At 45.9% G+C, this 20987-nt stretch overlaps 1 protein-coding gene across 1 annotated transcript in view; it reads left to right on the forward strand.

Moving 5' to 3' along the window:
* Window positions 1-20987, forward strand: part of LOC115101179 (regulator of G-protein signaling 3-like) — a 252814-nt gene that overhangs the window by 80221 nt on the left and 151606 nt on the right. The window contains 6 exon segments of the mRNA XM_065004781.1: window positions 5465-5546; window positions 5843-5948; window positions 6195-6654; window positions 9131-9170; window positions 9326-9663; window positions 12418-12501. Of these exon segments, the coding sequence (XP_064860853.1) occupies window positions 5465-5546; window positions 5843-5948; window positions 6195-6654; window positions 9131-9170; window positions 9326-9663; window positions 12418-12501 (1110 nt within the window).

Genomic DNA, 20987 nt, shown 5'->3' on the forward strand with positions numbered 1-20987 from the left:
TGCTCAGTGACATTCAATTTGGTAGCGTCATAGGATGCCACCTTTCCAACAAATCAGTTCATCAGATTTCTGCCCTGGTCAACTGTAAGTGCTGTTATTGTGAAGTAGAAACTTCAAGGAGCAACAACGGCTCAGCCGTGAAGTGGTAGGCCACACAAGCTCACAGAACGGGACCGCCGAGTGCTGAAGTGCGTAGCCCATGAAAATCGCCTGTCCTCGTTTGCAACACTCACTACCGAGTTCCAAACTGCCCCTGGAAGCAACTTTTTGTCATGTAGTGTAAGTCAGCAATGCACAGTAGATCACATGCTTTATGTGGACGAACGGCGGCTATTCAACATGTAGAATAGTCTGAAAATGACGGACGGTGTTCTGTGGTCAAAGACGGTAGGACTGCTTCACATGGCCTTTAAGCCTTCATCTTTTCCTCTTTCAGTGCAAAAGTAGCACAACAAGAAGTTTCTTGGATGTTTGTTGCTAGTGTATGTGGGTGAATATGGCGTAGGTGGAATTCATAAAGATATGGGACTGTGTCTATTGTACATGGCTGTGTTATTGAGCGTCCACAGACTCTCTCCCACCTCCGTATGCACAACATACATGTTATGTATATAAAAGTGCTCACTGCCAGTGCTCTTCTCTGCTTCCACCTCTACAGTATGATCAGAAGTCTGTGTGTATGTGAGCTGTTTCTCTCACCTCTTTCTCCCAGCCCCATACTGCTGGCTCAGGAAGCTGTTCTGGGCTCATCGATGGCCGACGCAAAACAGGCTGGCCCGGACAGGGCTCAGGGTGGGGGGAGGCGAAAGAGAGGGATTTGAGGGAGGAGGGGGGGGGGTGAGGGGGCACTTCCTCCCATTCTTCTCTTGAGTGGAGTTCCCATGAGCAGCCATGCCAAGAGCAGTGTGGCTGGAGCAGGCCGACCCAGCACCAGTCTCGCCTCTGTGACGCCAGCCCCCACACACGGACACGCACACCGCGAGCACAGCGCTCGTCTTCTCTCCGCAGAGCAGAGAAGACCGGACAGTGCTAGGAAGACTCACGGTAATGTGAGGAGCCGTACACAGCACTTTGAGGACACAGTGTCGTGAGGAGCTATACACAGCATTCTGAGGACACAGTGTTGTGAGGAGCCATACACAGCACTCTGAGGACACAGTGTTGTGAGGACCCATACACAGCATTCTGAGGACACAGTGTTGTGAGGACCCATACACAGCATTCTGAGGACACAGTGTTGTGAGGAGCCATACACAGCACTCTGAGGACACAGTGTTGTGAGGAGCCATACACAGCACTCTGAGGACACAGTGTTGTGAGGACCCATACACAGCATTCTGAGGACACAGTGTTGTGAGGAGCTATACACAGCACTCTGAGGACAGTGTTGTGTGGAGCCATACACAGCACTCTGAGGACACAGTGTTGTGTGGAGCCATACACAGCACTCTGAGGATCTAATTGTTGACTGCGCTGACCACGTACAGATCATTGTTTCTAGTGCATCTCATTGACTGTCTGTTGACCATCCAGATAGGACCATACCTAGTGGTTGCTGCATAGAGGACAGCAATCAACACAAACCGTAATGACTGGACTATAGAGGATCCTGACAAGTGAACCACCATACAGAGAGGTCTGGGATCAGATTTGGAACACACATTGAAGAGCACATACAGCATTGTGAGAACCCATAGAAGAACAGAGGAACTCTAAAGGAACATCCTCAGGGAACCATCCAGGACGGTAGACAGAGAAGCATCCACAGTGGGTCTGTCCTCAGGAGGAGCTTGTAGACATGCATACCATCCACGGGCTGTGTAGGATCTGCATCACTGCTAGACTGCCTCAGGTTTGTTCCCCTAGACAATCACCTGGAGAGAGGGACGGTGGGAGAGAGAGGTGGATGGAGGGAGAGATAGAGGTTTGTTGTACATGGGGGTGTGACAAATGGGGGGAGAGTGTCAAGTAAGTGTGTGAGTGAGACGAGAGGGAGAGGACAGGGTGTGGGGTAGGAGAGTGTGCGAATGGATGTGTGGAGAACGGGGGGAGAGGGAAGATGGAAGGAGAAGGGGAGGGGAGCGGGACGGGTGCAGAAGTAGGGTTCTGTGTGTAGCCAGCTCTTTTGGAAAGACTGCAACACTGACAAAGAGAATACATTAGAGAGCACGGGAAATAACAAGGGAAAGCAATGGTAGAAGAGCAATGACGTAGGAAACAGACAATGGTCAATTGGTTGTGAAACTGAAACTACGTGTGTATCGATTTTTAGGATAGTGAAATTGGATTAAGGCACTGGAACAATGATAGAAAGAAGCAAAGTTAAGGAATTTATATTACAGCCTTTAGGCGCTACTAATATAAAGTGTTTGCCATTGGACAGCTCAGTCCTATAGTGTCTAACATGTAAGGGAAGCGATGAGGAGGAAACCAGTGTAAGAAACGAGAGGATGAAAAGAGAGAGTGTTTTCCCTGTTTCCTGAGACTGAAGAACCAGGTCTCTTTCACCTACATTATTCATCCATAACGAGAGAAGAGACAGATCTGATGAAGAGATACGTTGAAAATAAAGAGAGAGAATCCTCCAGTCCCGCAGGCTTAAACATAACACTCCAAAGTCTGGAGTCTGTTATCCTCACTTCAAAACGACTTCCATACAGTCTGAAGCTTATGGCTTATAGACATAGCACAAGCCCATCTTATCTAACAGTTTGCAATCAGTTGGGGTTAACAATCCAAATCAACTTTGGCCTAAGACACTCTGTCTTGATTGGAGTTTGCATGGCGTCACATCAGTACAGGGTGTTGACATGGACATAATGCTGGGCTGGCAGGGAGTTTGGTTTTTCTGGTGGCCCCGAGACACGTTGTCACCAAACCACAGTGACCCAGATGTGGCCCTGCACAATGGACCGGGGCTGTCCTACTGGAATTTTAGTGTTGTAGTGTTCAGCACACTAACAGACATTGGGGTGGATTGTTTTTTGCTTTAGTTCTGTGTGTGTGTGTAAGTTTGTGCATGTGTGTGTTTGTGTGTGTGAGAGTGTGTAACTGTGCAGGTCAGTAGTGAAATCACTGAGGCACATCAGGTTAACAGACTGGAGAGGCATCAAACTGAGCAGAAGCACACAGCAGACAGACAAACAGACAAACAAACAGACAAACAGACAGACAGACAGTGGGTTGGCTCCTGGCTGTGTTCTCATAGTCAGATAGTGTCTTGTATGAGGTTGCTGAGGCAAAGCAACAGAGAGAAAAATCAGTCTCATGCACACACGCACACAAAAAAACACAAAAACACGGCACATCTCACAGGACACAACAGAACACCACTCCAAGTCACCACACACACACACTCCTACGCAATCAGTTACATAAATACACCCCTGTACAACTCATTTGAGTAGCTCTAAATAGCGAGCAACGGTAGTTTCATACTCATACTGGGCATGTAACCTTCTCATTTGAGGGGAAGGAGAAAGATTGAGGCTGTAGAGGCTCTTGAGGCGAACTGGAGATGGGAGAATAGCATCCTTGAACAAATGCTGTGAATGCTGCCTGTCGGGCAATTGTTGCTGGTTCTCTGACCTTGGCCTGAAGGTTGGACGTGTGTGTTAGTGCATGTGAGAGCGAGACCAGGAACGAGGGTTCCTTCATTAACAACGTGTGTGTGTAACCACCGTGTGCCCACTGTAAGGCCCTGGGTGCCAGTCGGTGTGTATCTGGTCTCCCAATGGTCCAGTCCCACGCTCAAAAAGGCCAGGGGGCACCTCTCATTAACACTACCCACCCCCCCCCCACCCCCCGATCCCCTCTTCCCACCGCCCCTCTACTCTACCTTCCCTCCCCTACTGACTGCCAACCTAGCCCCTACAGAGCCCCCCAACTCTTTCCTTCCCTTACTCTTTTTCATTTATTTTATTTACTGTCTCCCGTAGACTCTCACCCAATCTTTCTCTATTTGCTTCTGTCGTTTCTCTTTTTCCTCATCTGCCTCTTTGTCTCGTTTTCTCTTCATCTCTTCATCTGTTTCTCTTTATTTCTCTCTTTCCCCCCTCTCTTTCTGTCTCATTGTCTCTTCTGTCTGTCTTGTCTGTCTTCTCTCTCTCTCTCTCTCTCTCTCTCTCTCTCTTCCCCCTCTCTTTCTGTCTCATTGTCTCTTCTGTCTGTCTTGTCTGTCTCTCTCTCTCTCTCTCTCTCTCTCTCTCTCTCTCTCTCTCTCTCTCTCTCTCTCTCTCCCTCTCTGATCTGACAGTAGTGATGTTGTCTCTGGTCTTTAGCCAGGCTGCAGGGTTATTAAACAGTCGTCTACTCACACAATATGCTGCTCTGATCCTTGTCTGTCCCTGACACCAGATACACAACTACTCTGACATGACAGGGTGACAAGTCCTCCACTAACCAGATTATCTATCAGGATGATCATCTATCAAACATTTTAAAAGACTGTCAAGATTATCATCTATTTTTATAGGTGGAATGTCGGTCAATAATTGCCATAATGTGTTCCATCAACTTGTTTGTGTCTTGTCAAAAACAAGTGTAAAAAACCAACATGTTTGTGTGTGCCCCGCCACAGCCTGTCAGTCAGCAGGATGAAGAGGTCAACCTGGCTGTCACCAGGGCGGTGACATGGCATTGGGGTGACATGCAGGATGTCACCAGGGATTATGGACTGTGACTCTGTATCTCACTAGATTACAGACGGTCAATCCTGAAGGGCAATCCGTCAAGGAATTCTAGGAACTGTCCCTAAGACCATTATACCAGCCTCCTTTGGCTACTGAGGGTTGAACTGTAGTTATCAAAGCTAAACAAGTTAATACGCTTATGCATCTTGATGCCAGTCTTTTAGACATGCTCTTTGGGTAGAAGTTGCTCATAGGCACAGATCTAGGATCAGTCTACCCTCTTACCATCCTGATCTGAACCAAAAGGGGGGAGATGTAAAACTGCTAAGAGTTTTAAAGCAACATTGTACTCAATCTGTTTTATGATCAAAGTGTGTGTAGAGATTTCAGATGCCCTATTGTCAGCAGATGAGATGGAAACAATGTATTGGAGCGGAGCACTGTTGATTTTGGACCACACACACAGTCATTATTCCTGGAGTTCTGACAGAAAGGCATCGTATGTGTGTGTGTGTGCCTGCCCTCTTACTCTGTGCGGATGCTGCCAACAGTTGGCGTCAGATCAACACCAATGCGCCGGCCACCTTTAATGAGGGCCACAGTGCTAATCTGTGTGGCTGGCATCCACACGCGTTCCATCCTGACACACTCAGCTCCTGGCCAGAGAACATCTCTCTGATCTGTAGGCATATGCTCACATGTTGTTCATCACTGCTCCTGCTTGCTGAAAATGTATTTTCAAATATAGTATTTGCATTTCACTCCGTGGACATATATAGACATGAATGAATAATGCTTCATGGTGATGTTATGTCTGTTTGTGTGTTCTACAGGTGACCATCCTTCGAGGAAAAGACGGCTATGGCTTCACCATCTGCTCTGACTCCCCAGTGAGGGTTCAGGCTGTCGATTCAGGCAAGGCTCCCCACTCCCGTGTGTGTGTGTGTGTGTGTGTGTGTGTGTGTGTGTGTGTGTGTGTGTGTGTGTGTGTGTGTGTGTGTGTGTGTGTGTGTGTGTGTTGGTCTAGATGTATGGGTGCAGGTGTATATTTGACCCTCTCTTGTCCCCCTCTTCCCTTCTTTTTGAGGTGGTCAAATCAGGTTTGCATGTAGGTATTAGTAGGTAGAAGCTGGTGCGTGTAACTGTGTGTGTATATGTGTGTGTTTGTGCGTGCATGTTTGACCCTCTTCTGCCCTCTCTCCTGTCCCAAGGTGGTCCGGCGGATCAGGCAGGTCTGCAGCAGCTGGACACTGTGCTGCAGCTCAACGGTCAGCCTGTAGAACAGTGGAAATGTGTGGAGGTCGCCCACGCCATCAGGTATAACAGGCAGGGAGACACAGAGGAAGTAGTGGACTTAACCAACTTTGACAGGGATAGCTATCTTCAACACTTAAAGAACACCTCATGCTACATTCTGAAGTTTGAAGGGTTGTGCAATCTATGCACAGCAAACACTATACAGGCACTGTGGCTCGTAGTCTCTATGCGTGCTTCCATTGGCTAAGCTTACCTTTACACTCTTCCTGACCAGTTGTCACATTCCCTCTCTGCCTCCCTCTATAGAAACAGCTCCAATGAGATCAAGGTGGTGGTATGGCGCACTGGGCCGGCTGCCAAGCCCAGTTTTGAGGGCCTCATCCACCGGCCTTCCTACAAGCCCTCCTCCTCCTCCAACTATGATGCCCCCTCGCCCCCCAACAGGCGGCGGGACAGGTCCAAGGACCGGCTCGACCGGGACATGTCCCCCCCGGCCGTGCCCCCCCTCCCTGCCCACCACAGGACCAGCCGCCGGGTGCTGGTCAACGGCTCTGAGGGGGCTGGCGGGGGAGGGTTAGGATGGGTAGGGGTAGGGGGGGCGTGGGGGGAGAGGGGGCGCGTAGGAAGGGGGGCAGAGGAGGTGGATGGTAAAGTCAGGAGCCAGACCCATAGCCAGAGCCACACAGCCACGCTGAAGGGGACTAGAGTGAAGGCGTCCAACGGGGATAACTACATCATCCTGGCCCCCATCAACCCAGGAAGCCAGGTACTGGTGGGGGAGCAGAGGCTCATGGTCCATCCCAGGCTCCTGCCCTACACCCTCGATGGCACTATCCAGACCCTGACATACACTGAAGATCTCTATACAGTGCTGTGAAAAAGTATTTTCCCCCTTTCTGATATTTTTGATACTGAATGTTGTCAGATCTTCAACCGAAACCTAATATTAGATCAAGGGAAACTGAGTGAACAAATAACAAAAAAGTATATACTTATTTTATTTATTTAATTAACAAAGTTATCCAACACCCAATTCCCATGTGTGAAAAAGTAATTTCCCCCTTACACTCAATAACTGGTTATGACACCTTTAGCGGCAATGACTGCAACCAAATGCTTCCTGTAGTTGTTGTATTATTTGTTTACCCAGGCTCCCTTTATCTAATATTAGGTCTTGTTTAAAGATCTGAAAACATTCAGTATCAAAAATATGCAAAAATATGCAAAAATCAGAAAGGGGGCAAGTACTTTTCGCGGTACTGTATGTGCCATTCTAACCTGGGACAGATTCATGCCAATTCTACTTGATATACATTACATTACATGCCATCTAAATCAGAGATATACTTTGCCATTCTAACCTGAGAAATATCTGTGCAATTCAAACGGACATAATGTGCATTGTGCAAATTAAAGATGTATTCAGGGCATTTCGGAAAGTATTCAGACCCCTTGACATTCTCCACATTTTGTTACGTTACTGCCCTATTCGAAAATGTATCAAATCGTTTTTTCCTCGTCAATCTACACACAATACCCCATAATGACAAAGAAAAACAGGTTTTTAAAATGTTTGCAAATGTATCAATAATAAAAAATAAAAAATGGAAATATGATATTCACATAAGTAATCAGACCCTTCACTCAGTACTTTGTTGAAGCACCTTTGGCAGAGATTACAGCCTCGAGTCTTCTTGGGTATGACGCTCCAAGATAGTTTTGATGTCTTCACTATTGCTCTACAATGTAGAAAATAGTAAAAATAAAGAACAACCCTGGAAATAGTAGGGGTGTCCAAACGTTTGATTGATACTGTATGTGTATATACTGTATATATGTATATATATATTTATGTATATATAGTACATAGTTAAATAGGTAATTTAATACAAAATTTAAATGTATGACAATATACAACCAAGAGTTGAGATTTGCTGCACCAGTAAGTAGTATTCAAGTGACTATATGGGAAAAGTCATGGTGGCCTCAAGAGGTGTTCTATCAAATGATGCACACTGTAATATGCTGTGTATGGGGAAATAGCTCTTTATGATAAAGACATACTAAAGTGCACCGAATGGAGAAAGAAACACACTGTAATGTGAACTTGATTCCTTAACATCCCCAACAATTTGACACTAATCTGCCAGCCTGGAAGAATGGACGGTTATGCTGAAGCAATGAATGCAGAAAACCCAGAACTTCTAGTCTTTCCCTATTTCTCCATTATCTCTCTCACTGAGCTTGCACGGCCAATCAAAGGCAGTAATGCTGATTTGTGGGCTTCCGTGACATAGTAGCTGGTTTTTAAAAGGCCTTTAGGGGACGTGAAGGAGGCTGTATACCTTGCTCTCCACAGACCCAGTAACCTAGAGACAGTGTGTGTGTGTGTGTGTGTGTGTGTGTGTGTGTGTGTGTGTGTGTGTGTGTGTGTGTGTGTGTGTGTGTGTGTGCCCGGCAGCATAGCAGCCCTTACAGTCTGCCTTATAGGAGAGGCCTGCAGACATGATATGACATGGGGACATGGGAACGCCTGCTGTGTGTTAATGCTAAGAGGAATGGAAGGGGTTAGGGAGTTAGGAGGGTAAGGGGGTGGACTGCTGTCAAGGCAGGAGGATTGGATAGAGGGGGGATAGGATGCAGAGGAGGGAATAGAGAGAGGTATAAAGGAGGGAGTTGATGGATGAAATAAGGGATAGGGAACAGAGTAGATATGGGTACATCAAGAGGTTGATGAATGGATGACGGGTACAGCAGAAGAGGGAAAAGGATGGTAGAGGAAAGAAAGAATGCTGCGAGAGTGGATGGAAAAGTGGGTGGAAGTAAGTGGCTAAAGAATGTCAGACTAAATCCAAAACCTTGATGCTTGGGGTTACAGAGCATCCTTCCTGCCCAGCTTGGTCGCACCCCCCCTCTGGAAGTCATAGGTCAGAGCAGGGACACAATGTGATGTCACACAGGGCTGACGCACAGGCCACTACTACACAACCCCTGCATAGACCTGGGTTCAGGCCACTACTACTCATAGGGCTCTGGTTAAAAGTAGTTGTCCGTGACCCTTTTCCATGCCTAACATGCCTGGTCTGCATTGTCATTGCTTCAATTTCACCTCATGTCAGGCTTTATTTTATGGTGGAATGGATACATTACATGTGACAATTTCCTGTAACAATGTATTGCATAATGGTATTGGTCAACTGTCAACAGAACCATTGACTATTATGTTTTTGTCTCTAATTCAGGTATTGAGGCCTATCTACCAGGACAAGCATGGTACCTTGGGTAAGCCATTTACTACTGACTAGGATTTTAGTGAACAAGGGCGGTTTGGCAGGGCAATTCTGTCAACACTCATTCTACTTCTATGTTCTCAGGCTAACTCCCAAAATGTGTGGGGTGTGTGTGTTTGTTTGGGGTGTGTGTGTTATGTCTCTCAGCAGGGAGGATGTACCCGCACCAGGCTAGCGTGCCCCAGACTCAAGGGGGTGGCGGTGCTCCACCTGGGGGTGGCGGTGCTCCACCTGGGGGTGTAGGTCTAGCAGGCCGGACCACCTTCCTACGACGCTCCACTAACGCCAAGACATCTAAACCATCCAATGCCAACCTCTTTGGCCAACCCCCACCCAGCTACCAGCAGGCCCAGAGCTCCTCCAACTTTGCTAACTACCAGAACTGTACTATAGTACGCTCCCATGTACCACACGGCAACCCACACGGCAACTACGGCTACGTCAAAGCAGCACCCAAGATCCTCATCTTCCCCATCTTTGTTCAGGTGTGTGTGTGAATCGCTATATTTCCACTATCATCTTTCCACCACTCTGTTAGTGACGTTAGGTTTTTTTCCCCCTTTTATTTTGATAACTTTTGGCCTATATGGCTGGTAATGCTAAAAACACAATACGGTAGGAACACACACCAATGCCCCCTACAGCCCATCGAGTCAGTTAACGCCCTGTCATTTTCAGTGCTGAGTGGATAGATGATGTATTCACAGAGAACAGTGATTGGCTTACAGTGGAGGTTGATCTACGATGACCCCTGACTACACCAATCAAGATCCATAGATGAGCCCTCATGCAGAAAACACTGTACTACTCCCTGTCCGATCCCCTAGAGCAGTGGTACTCAAACCTCTCCTCGGGACCCCAGCCGTATCCGATCCCCTAGAGCAGTGGTACTCAAACCTCTCCTCGGGACCCCAGCCGTATCCGATCCCCTAGAGCAGTGGTACTCAAACCTCTCCTCGGGACCCCAGCCGTATCTGATCCCCTAGAGCAGTGGTACTCAAACCTCTCCTCGGGGACCCCAGCCGTATCTGATCCCCTAGAGCAGTGGTACTCAAACCTTTCCTCGGGGACCCCAGCCGTATCTAATCCCCTAGAGCAGTGGTACTCAAACCTCTCCTCGGGGACCCCAGCCGTATCTGATCCCCTAGAGCAGTGGTACTCAAACCTCTCCTCAGGACCCCAGCCGTATCTGATCCCCTAGAGCAGTGGTACTCAAACCTCTCCTCGGGGACCCCAGCCGTATCTAATCCCCTAGAGCAGTGGTACTCAAACCTCTCCTCGGGGACCCCAGCCGTATCTGATTCCCTAGAGCAGTGGTACTCAAACCTCTCCTCGGGGACCCCAGCCGTATCTGATCCCCTAGAGCAGTGGTACTCAATTCTCTCCTCGGGGACCCCAGCCGTATCTGATTCCCTAGAGCAGTGGTACTCAAACCTCTCCTTGGGGACCCCAGCCGTATCTGATCCCCTAGAGCAGTGGTACTCAAACCTCTCCCCGGGGACCCCAGCCGTATCTGATTCCCTAGAGCAGTGGTACTCAAACCTCTCCTTGGGGACCCCAGCCGTATCTGATCTATTCCAGAATTAGCACACCTGATTCAACTTGTCAACTAATCATCGAGCCCATGATTAGATGAATCAGGGGAGCTAGTTCAAGGCTTAAACTGTGAATGTTGTGGAAGGTCTGGGGGTCCCCGAGGATAGATTTGAGAACCACTGCCCTAGAGCATACAGGTGTTTCAATATTGATGGTGATGCCAGTGGGATCCACATTTTGGGGGATTTTCTTTTGAGACACAAAACAGACTAAACCACACCAAATTTGTTGCAAAGTTTCTCACCTCAGCAGTGTTTCCCTATATTCACCGCCGCTGCTAAGTCATTTCCGCCAACGATTTAAATATATATAGATTTCATTTTATTGTTTCAACTTCTGCCCGAGACACACTTTTAAGAGTTACATATCTTCCTCAGATTCTTATCATATCATCTAAAAAACTAACTCCAAGGTAACTAGCTAGCTATTTTGTAATCCTGGAAGTGTAGCCAACCCTATTCATAGATGGATATAATAATTGTTAGCTAACATACAGTAACGTTACACTAGCTTTGGGTTAATATAAAACTGGCTGCTGATGTCATTGAGATCAAGAGATAAAATGTAACTGTCATCGAGTTTCTAAGGAAGAGAGCATCATTTAATTGCCATGCATTTTGGAGTAGAATATCCTTTTAAAAAAGTCACCAGACTCACAGTCTTTAAAGAAATAAATGATCGAAAATGTTTAATATTATATCTAAAATATATGAGGAAATTGTATTCCTTCTATGATATCACCAAGTATTACTTACTACACGGCAGTATTACCTATTGAAAGAAACCTAGGGGAAACACTGCTCTGTGGTACAGTATGTGTGTACATATGACTCTTGTCATAAACACACTGGAATGAACCACATTTCCCCAACATGCTTACATCCAAGCACTCATGCCCATTTTCAGGCTGCGATTGTACTGGAGAGTTGAACTACCAACTACCCAGGACCCTTCAATGGTCTGTAATAGTACTTCCTGTTGACTGACTGAGTCACCCAGCTGCACCCTTCTGAGACACAGTGAAACGGCCCTGTGGGCTCTCTAGCCCTGGTCCACAAGAGGATGTGGCTACCAACCCGCGGCACTAGCACTTTTAGCCTAGCGCCTTCTCACAGTGCGAGACCCTTATAGAGCGGCTCACAGACTCCTTGCAGTCACAGCTCACACGGCGAGGATCTCTGTAGAGACTGGAGCGACTGTAGCTACACGAGAGCCGCCAGCTGCAGAGCCTGTGTTGTTCCCTTTGGTGTGGGGCAGAGAGCATGGAGCTTGGAGCCAAAATGGAGATGGTACTGTAGCCACATGCTCCCTCGTGTACTTATAACATCCCTCCCAAATATTTGTGTACTTGAAACATGTGTATCTATCTATACCTCTATCTCTATTGAGTGATATTTAGGAGTGTTGCGAATGATATTGGGCTGTAATAGCAGTGTATCGACTTCAGTATTAATTATTTTGGCTGTAATATTGTGTACTGGCATTAGTGAATGTATTGTGTTTGAAGTAATATTTAGAAGCAGTATTTTGCCCTGTATAATGTAATCTTCATTTAATTCCTAGGATGTTGCCTAATCTTAATCTAACCTTAATCCAATGTTAATCTAACCCTTAAATCTACCCTCTCACCCAATCGTGTGTAGCCTCTGGACCTGTGTAACCCCACACGGACTCTGGTGGTCTCTGAGGAGATGATCCTCCACGAGAGCAAGCACCTCTCCATTAAGGTAAATGGCTACTAAGAAGGTGTGTGTGTGTGTGTGTGTGTGTGTGTGTGTGTGTGTGTGTGTGTGTGTGTGTGTGTGTGTGTGTGTGTGTGTGTGTGTGTGTGTGTGTGTGTGTGTGTGGATCAGGATCAGTAAAATGGGAGATGGGAGATGTAAATGTTGTAAAAGTTAGAGTATTTAAGATAGTAACAAGTTGCGAGAATACGACACAAGTCTTTGTACTGTGGTTCATATTCTACAACCGTGAGAGTGTTTCGGTTTGAATAACTGTCAAAGAGTTTGTGCAATGCATTATGGAGATTTTCCCCAGCCCTTATCAATGTTCTAAAATACCTTCCCAGTGACAGCAAAAGGGCAGAGACCCAGAAACAAGGTGTAGACTGAGACCTTATTTATGTCTCCTCTGTCTGTGGTTTTGCTACTAGCAGAGAACAGAGGCGAGAGAGGAGGAGACAGCATTTAGAAAACCAATGGGTGGTTGCTGCGCTGCGTTGGGCTTCTACACTATTGTCTTCTCTTCTCTTGGCATTTCCTCTCATCTCCTCTTCTCTCCTCCCTTCTGTTCTCCTCTCCTCCCCTAGAGAGGTGGAAAGAGACACATTGGGGGAGGACTGCTCAAACAGTTAATTGCACAGCAGGTGAAAAAACATACACAGACCATTTTTGCAGTTTTTAAAGGCAATTTCCTGCTATTCTAATGCTGTGTTCTTATGCTCAAACCATATAACAAAATCAATGCAACATTTAAAGAAATTTTCCATACGCACAAAAAGCTTATTTAGCAAAAATCCCTTTTAGTGAGCCTTTCTCCTTTGTCAAGATAATCAATCCACCTGACAGGTGTAGCATATAAAGAAGCTGATGAAACAGCATGATCATTACACAGGTGCACCTTGTTCTGCCACAGATGTCTCACGTTTTGAGGGAGTGTGCAGTTGGCATGCTGACTGCATGAATGTCCACTAGAGCTGTTACCAGAGAATGTAATCTATCATAAACCACCTCCAATGTAAATGTAGAGATTTTTGGCAGTACGTCCAACCGGCCTCACAACCGCAGACCACCTGTGACCACGCCAGCCCAGGACCTCCTCATCTAGCTTCTTCACCTACGGGATTGTCTGAGACCAGCCACCTGGACAGCTGATGGGACGGTGGGTTTGCACAACTGAAGAATTTTTGCACAAACTGTCAGAAACTGTCTCAGGGAAGCTCATCCGAGTGCTCACCAGGGTCATCCTCACCAGGGTCATCCTCACCAGGGTCATCCTCACCAGGGTCTTGACCTGACTGCAGTTTGGCATCGTAACAAACTTCAGCGAATGCTCACCTTCAATGTGATGGCCACTGGCACGCTGGAGAAGTGTGATCTTCACGGATGAATCCCGGTTTCAACTGTACTAGGAAGATGTATGGCGTCATGTTGGCGATCGGTTTGCTGATGTCAACATTGTGATGAGAGTGCTGCATGATGGCGGTGGGGTTATGGTATGGGAAGGTAGAAGCTATGGACAACGAACACAATTGCATTTTATCGACGGCAAATGGAATGCACAGAGATAACGTGATGAGATCCTGAGGCCCGTGGTCATGCCATTCATCCACCGCCATCACCTCATGTTTCAGCATGATAATGTACAGCCCCATGTGGCAAGGAGCTGTACACAATTCCTGGAAGCTGAAAATGTCCCAATTCTTCCATGCCTGCATCCTCACCAGACATGTCACCCATTGAGCATGTTTGAAATGCTCTATATTGACGTATACGACAGCGTGGTCCAGTTTTCACCAATATACAGCACCTCGCACAGTCATCGAAGTGGAGTGGGACAACATTCCACAGGCCACAATCAACAGCCTGATCAACTCTATGCGAAGGAGATGAGCTGCATGAGGCAAATGGTGGTCACCCCAGATACTGACTGGTTTTCTGATCCACGACCCTACTTTTTTTTAAAGGTATCTGTGACCAACAGATGCATATCTGTATTCCCAGTCATGTGGAATCCATAGATTTGGGCCTATTGCATATATTTCAATTAACTGATGAACTGTAACTCAGTGAAATGTTAAACATTGTCCCATGTTGCATTTATATTTTTGTTCATGGTATATACATACAGTACCAGTCAAAAGTTTGGACACACCTACTCATTCAAAGGTTTTTATTTATTTATTGAAGACAGCTTTGCACACTCTTGGCATTCTCTCAACCAGCTTCATGAGGTAGTCACCTGGAATGCATTTCAATTAACAGATTTGCCTTGATAAAAGTTAATTTCAGTTATGTTGTGACAAGGTAGGAGTGATATACAGAAGATAGCCCTATTTGGTAAAAGACCAAGTCCGTATTATGTCAAGAACAGCTCAAATAAGCAAAGAGAGTGCAGTTGCAAAAACCATCAAACACTATGGTGACACTGGCTCTCATGAGGACCACCATAGGAAAGGAAGACCCAGAATAACCTCTGCTGCAGAGGATAAGTTCATTAGAGTTACCAGCCTCAGAAATCGGCAATTAACTGCACCTCAGATAGCAGCCCAAATAAATGCTTCATGGAGTTCAAGTAACAGACTCATCTCAAATCAAATCAAATTTGTCAAATCAAATTTTATTAGTCACGAATACTACAGGTGTAGACCTTACAGTGAAATGCTTACTGTAGACCTTACAGTGAAATGCTTACTTACGAGGTCCTAACCAACAATGCAGTTTCAAAAAATGCAGATAAGAATAAGAGATAAAAGTAACAAGTAAAGAGCAGCAGTGAAATAACAACAGCGAGACTATATACAGGGGGGTACAAATACACAGTCAATGTGCACTGGTTATTTGAGGTAGTATGTACATGTGGGTAGTGTTATTAAAGTGACTATGCATAGATGACAACAGAGTAGCAGTGGTGTAAAGAGGGGGTGGGGGGTGGGGGGTGGGGGCACTGCAAATAGTCTGGGTAGCCATTTGATTAGCTGTTCAGGAACCTTATGGCTTGCCATGCGGTAGCAGAGAGAACAGTCTATGACTAGGGTGGCTGGAGTCTTTGACAATTTTTAGGGCCTTCCTCTGACACCGCCTGGTATAGAGTTCCTGTATGGCAGGAAGCTTGGCCCTAGTGATGTTCTGGGCCATTCGCACTACCCTCTGTAGTGCCTTGCGGTCGGAGGCCGAGCAGTTGCCAAACCAGGCAGTGATGCAACCAATGGTGCAGCTACAGAACCTTTTGACGATCTGAGGACCCGTGCCAAATCTTTTCAGTCTCCTGAGGGGGAATAGATTTTGTTGTACCCTCTTCACGACTGTCTTGGAGTGCTTGGACAATGTTAGTTTGTTGGTGATGTGGACACCAAGAAACTTCAAGCTCTCAACCTGCTCCACTGCAGCCTCGTCGATGAGAATGGGGGCATGCTCGGTCCTCTTTTTCCTGCAGTCCACAATCATCTCCTTTGTCTTGATCACTTTGAGGGAGAGGTTGTTGTCCTGGCACCACACGGCCAGGGTTCTGACCTCCTCCCTATAGGCTGTCTCATCGTTGTCTGTGATCAGGCACTGTTGTGTCATCAGCAAATTTAATGATGGTGTTGGAGTCGTGCCTGGCCATGCAGTCATGAGTGAACAGGGAGTACAGGAGGGGACTGAACACGCACTCCTGAAGGGCCCCTTTGTTGTCGATTAGCGTGGTGGATGTGTTGTTACCTACCCTTACCACTTGGGGGTGGCCTTTTCAGGAAGTTCAAGATCCAACATCAACTCTTCAGAGGAGACTGCGTGATTCAGGCCTTCATGTTCGAATTGCTGCAAAGAAACCACTACTAAAGGACACTAATAATAAGAAGAGACTTGCTTGGGCCAAGAAACACGAGCAATGGACATTAAACAGGTGGAAATCTGTCCTTTGGTCTGATGAGTCCAAATTTGAGATTTTTGGTTCCAACCGGCATGTCTTTGTGAGACCCAGAGTAGGTGAACGGATGATCTCCGCATGTGTGTTTCCCACCGTGAAGCTTGGAAGAAGAGGTGTGATGGTGTGGGGGTGCTTTGCTGGTGACACTGTTTGTGATTTATTTAGAATTCAAGGCACACTTAAACAGCATTGCTACCCCAGCATTATGCAGCGATACGCCATCCCATCTGGTTTGCACTTAGTGGAACTATCATTTGTTTTTCAACAGGACATTGACCCAAAACACCTCCAGGCTTTGTATTTGCTATTTGACCAAGAAGGAGAATGATGGAGTGCTGCATCAGATGACATGGCCTCCACAATCACAATCACCCGACCTCAAACCAATTGAGATGGTTTGGGATGAGTTGGACTGCAGAGTGAATGAAAAGCAGCCAACAAATGCTCAGCATATGTGGGAACTCCTTCAAGGCTGTTGGAAAATCATTCCAGGTGACCTCATGAAGTGAGAGAATGCCAAGTGTGTGCAAAGCTGTCATCAAGACAAAGAAAGGTTACTTTAAAGAATCTAAAATATTAAATATATTTTGATTTGTTTAACACTTTTTGGTTACTACATGATTTCATATGTGTTATTTCATAGTTTCGATGTCTTCACTATTATTCTGCAATGTAGAAAATGGTAAAAATAAAGAAAAACCCTTGAATGAGTGGGTGTGTCCAAACTTTTCACTGGTACTGTATATATAAAATTTGCAATGTCATCCCACGACCCACCTGGATCCCTGCCGCAACCCACAAGTGGGTCCAGACCCACAGTTCTGAGGAATGATGCAGTTCTGTGGCCCCTAGTACCTCTCTCTCTCTCTCTCTTTCTTGTTCCCCCTGTCACGTTTCCTGACCTTTGTGTAGTGTTATCAGAGTGGAAGGACCATTTGGCCTCCAGAACTTCCTCTATTGTTGTCTGCTTATGGTTGCTTCAATACAATGGACTGGAGGACTTTCTTTTGATTGATGATTCATTGACAGTAGTTTCAATCAAACACAGTATTCACTAAATGTATATGGTGTCTCTCTCTCTCTCTCTCATATGTTATAAATTATATTATATCTCCCCAAAAATTGAGAACGCTTCAAAAAGAGCAATACATTACATGTTGGCCATATTTACCCTCGTAGTTGTAAATGCCTGTAAGTCCTACAGTATATTCTGTAGACTGGTGGTTGAGGGTGAGCACCTCGGTTTGGCCTTGGCTTTAGTGAAAAGCTACAATGCAATGTCGTGGTGGACGAGGGTGGATCCTGTATTTAACACACATAACGACGTGTTATCCACCGTGTATTCTCTGGGAATCAGGGAGCTGAGTGAGAGAGGGAAGCCATGACAAGCTGGGCAGCCATTGTGATAATATTGTCCAGGAAATGTGATGGAGTGGCGGGTGTGGGGGGGAAGAGGGGTGTCCGTTGGCAGGGGTCTGGGAGAGGAAGACCAGGACAACCCTGTTTACCATCCAGGATGGTTGCTAGGTGGTTGGCAGAAGGGGTGTTTGACCCTCTCTCGCTCTCTCTAAAACACACACGCATGCACACACACACATCCTGACAGGTTATTCTGGAGAGACATTCCTAAAACAGAAAGCCAAAAGAGATCAGCTGTGGTTTTAGGGGTTTTTAGTAGGGTGGGCGGCTGGTTTTAAAAACAGCCCTGACCCTGTTGACTTGAGTCTTCTTGACATTCAGAGAGGAGGAGAGGAGGGAAAGAGAGAGGGAAGGAGGGGGTTGGGGCTGGGTTCGGATCACCTGCCCTGTGGGTTTTAATTGTGTTGATCTTATTGATAAGGTCTTGTCATCTAGCTGTGTGTGTCTTCTGTAGATATAAATGGACAATACTACGTTCGTACCATGAGGAAATGTATTTTCTCTTCCAATTCCTCACAGTTTATATCCCCCCTTTCATTATGTCAGATCAGCTTTTCAGTTCCACACTGTGTCTCTGCCAGGGGTTGAAACAGTTCATGGAACAGAACCGAAAACTGGAAAATAACTACATTTTAAGAGGAACAGATTCAGAAACGGGAATGAAAGTGATCTATATTGTTCTGGAACAGAACCGTTTTTCAAAAAGCATGAGAACCGGTTAATAACTTTATTTTAAGTTCAGGGCATTTTTTTCAGTCCCACAAAAAAAATAAACAAGGCGCTTATTATGCCAGAGCTCTCACTCGGTCACTCAGACACATATTCCAGTGTTTGCCTGCCCGCTGAAAATCTTTGCCAGTGGTGTGTAGGCAATGTGCTCCTCCCTACGAATGTTAGGCTACTGTAGGCTACTGATGTTACATGCGTGATTCAGAAATTAGGGAGAGAAGAATGGATTCATCTTTTCAACACTACTTAAGGACACTATAGTTATCACGTTCCACATTGGATTGATTAACTATAAAAAGGTAAGACGTGTTTTTAATTCTGGTGCCGCTCTGCACACACAAGCTTGTTAGCCATCTAGCTAGCTCTGGTCCAACTCTCTGAAGTTCAAAGGCATTCAAAGTTCCTTCATAGAAGCCTCTCCTCCGTAGGTATAATTATGTGGGCCTGATTCATATAATACATGTCATAATGGGTTGAGCCTCCTCCTCAACTCTCTCTCCCCACCCGCAAAATTTCAGTCGCATCTTGCGCTCTGCACCTGGTTGTCCATCGCGCATGTAAACAACTATAGCCTTGGCAGTCTATAGCACCCATGTGCTAACAGATGCCTAGGCTAAAACAACTATAGCTTGCTCACTCCATAGCAAGCTGCTCTATCTGCACTGATGGGTGAAGTAATTTAATGTTGAGCTAATTTGATTTCAGAGATTTAAAAGGGAACAGAAAGGAACCATAAACCTTTACATTTTGGTGTTTGAACCGATTCATAATTTTATTTTGCAGGTCGGAACAGTGGAATGGAACGGAACAAATAATTGGTTCTGTTCAGAACGAAACAATTGGAAACAATTTTGGTTCCAAACCCTGGTCTTGGCTCAGAGCGTCAGAGTTGGTAATTGTGGGCGCTGGCTGGGGCTTGAGGACAAATATTTAACAGTTCGTGTTTGTGCTGTAGATAGTCAATATGGGGCCAGACATCCCTGCAGATTCTCCCTGTTTCAATAAGTAATCTGTAAATAATCTGTGCTATTACAGTTTTACACACACACACACACACACACACACACACACACACACACACACACACACACACACACACACACACACACATACATGCACACAGATACACACACATACAGTACCTACACACACATGCAGTGCCTACAGAAAGTCTACAACCCCTTTAACTTTTTTTTCACATTTTGCTGCCTTCAAATTTGATCTAAAACAGGATTAAATTAGATTTTTGTAATTGTGGTGCCAGTCATGCTATAGGTAATCTGCAGCAACTGGGGAGTTTGTCAGGATCCAAATAAATATGAAAGGGGCAAAGCCCAGATCAAAAGTTAGAGAAAAACCCACCTCAGTCTTCTGAAAACCTACCCCTGGGATCGAGTTTTCTTTTCAGTGAGACAATTACACAAATGTTAATGCCAAAGACACCAGAATGGCTTTCCAGTAGGTGTTGAGTGTTCCTGAGTGGTCTAGTCTCAGTCCTGACTTATATTTGCTTGAAAATCAGAGATAAGGTTTGAATATTGCTGTTCATCAATGACTGCCAACCAAGCAATTGTGACCAAAACAATGGATATATGTTACCCTAAATGTTGTGCAAAGTTGGTAGAATCGTATTCCAAATGACTCACAGCTGTAACTGCTGCCAAAGGCGCTTCCGCCAAGTATCAACCACGTAGTATTGGGAATGTTCTGTAACTTTCTTTCACTTTTAAAATGTGGAATAGGTTATGTAGATCTGTAAGGAAATACTCTCATTTAATCCATTTTTAGATTACATTTTAAGGCAGCAAAATGTGGGAAAAGAGTTCACGGGTTGTAGGCTTTCTACACACACACACACACACACACACACACACACTCACATACATAGACCACAACATCAAGACCCTCAGCATCCTCTTGATCTGCATAGAAACCACATGCACTGAACACACACACACACCGCCCACACATAGCCTAGACACACATTGCTGTGCAATGTTGATGTGTCTGATGCAAGACATTTTCTGTAGCTTCCTTGGTGTTGCCCAGAAGGGATTTACTGAGTGTGTTCCTTGTTTAATGCTGTGGTCTGCTGCTGATAGAGGAAAATACATGAGACTCACACACACACACACACATAGTGTATTTGTATTTGATCGCATTTCATTTATTCCCCTCCAGCCATTACGACCAGCCCGTCCTCCCCAATTAAGGTGCCACCAACCTCCTGTGCATGCGTACAGTATTTGCATGTGCACACATGGTGAGAAAGTGACACGCATATCTAATAGAAGCTACTGTGTTTAGTTGGCACCTGTCCAGTCACCATTGCGACCTGGAACATGACCGTAGGGTATAAAGGGGCTAGAGGACGGGTCACCCAGTCTGCTTAGGCTTAACAATGGGTGTCCCTCTCTCCTGCCTGCCTCATTGTTTG

This window comes from Oncorhynchus nerka, linkage group LG19 (genome assembly GCF_034236695.1).
Source record: "Oncorhynchus nerka isolate Pitt River linkage group LG19, Oner_Uvic_2.0, whole genome shotgun sequence".
In the NCBI taxonomy this organism is placed as follows: domain Eukaryota; kingdom Metazoa; phylum Chordata; class Actinopteri; order Salmoniformes; family Salmonidae; genus Oncorhynchus; species Oncorhynchus nerka.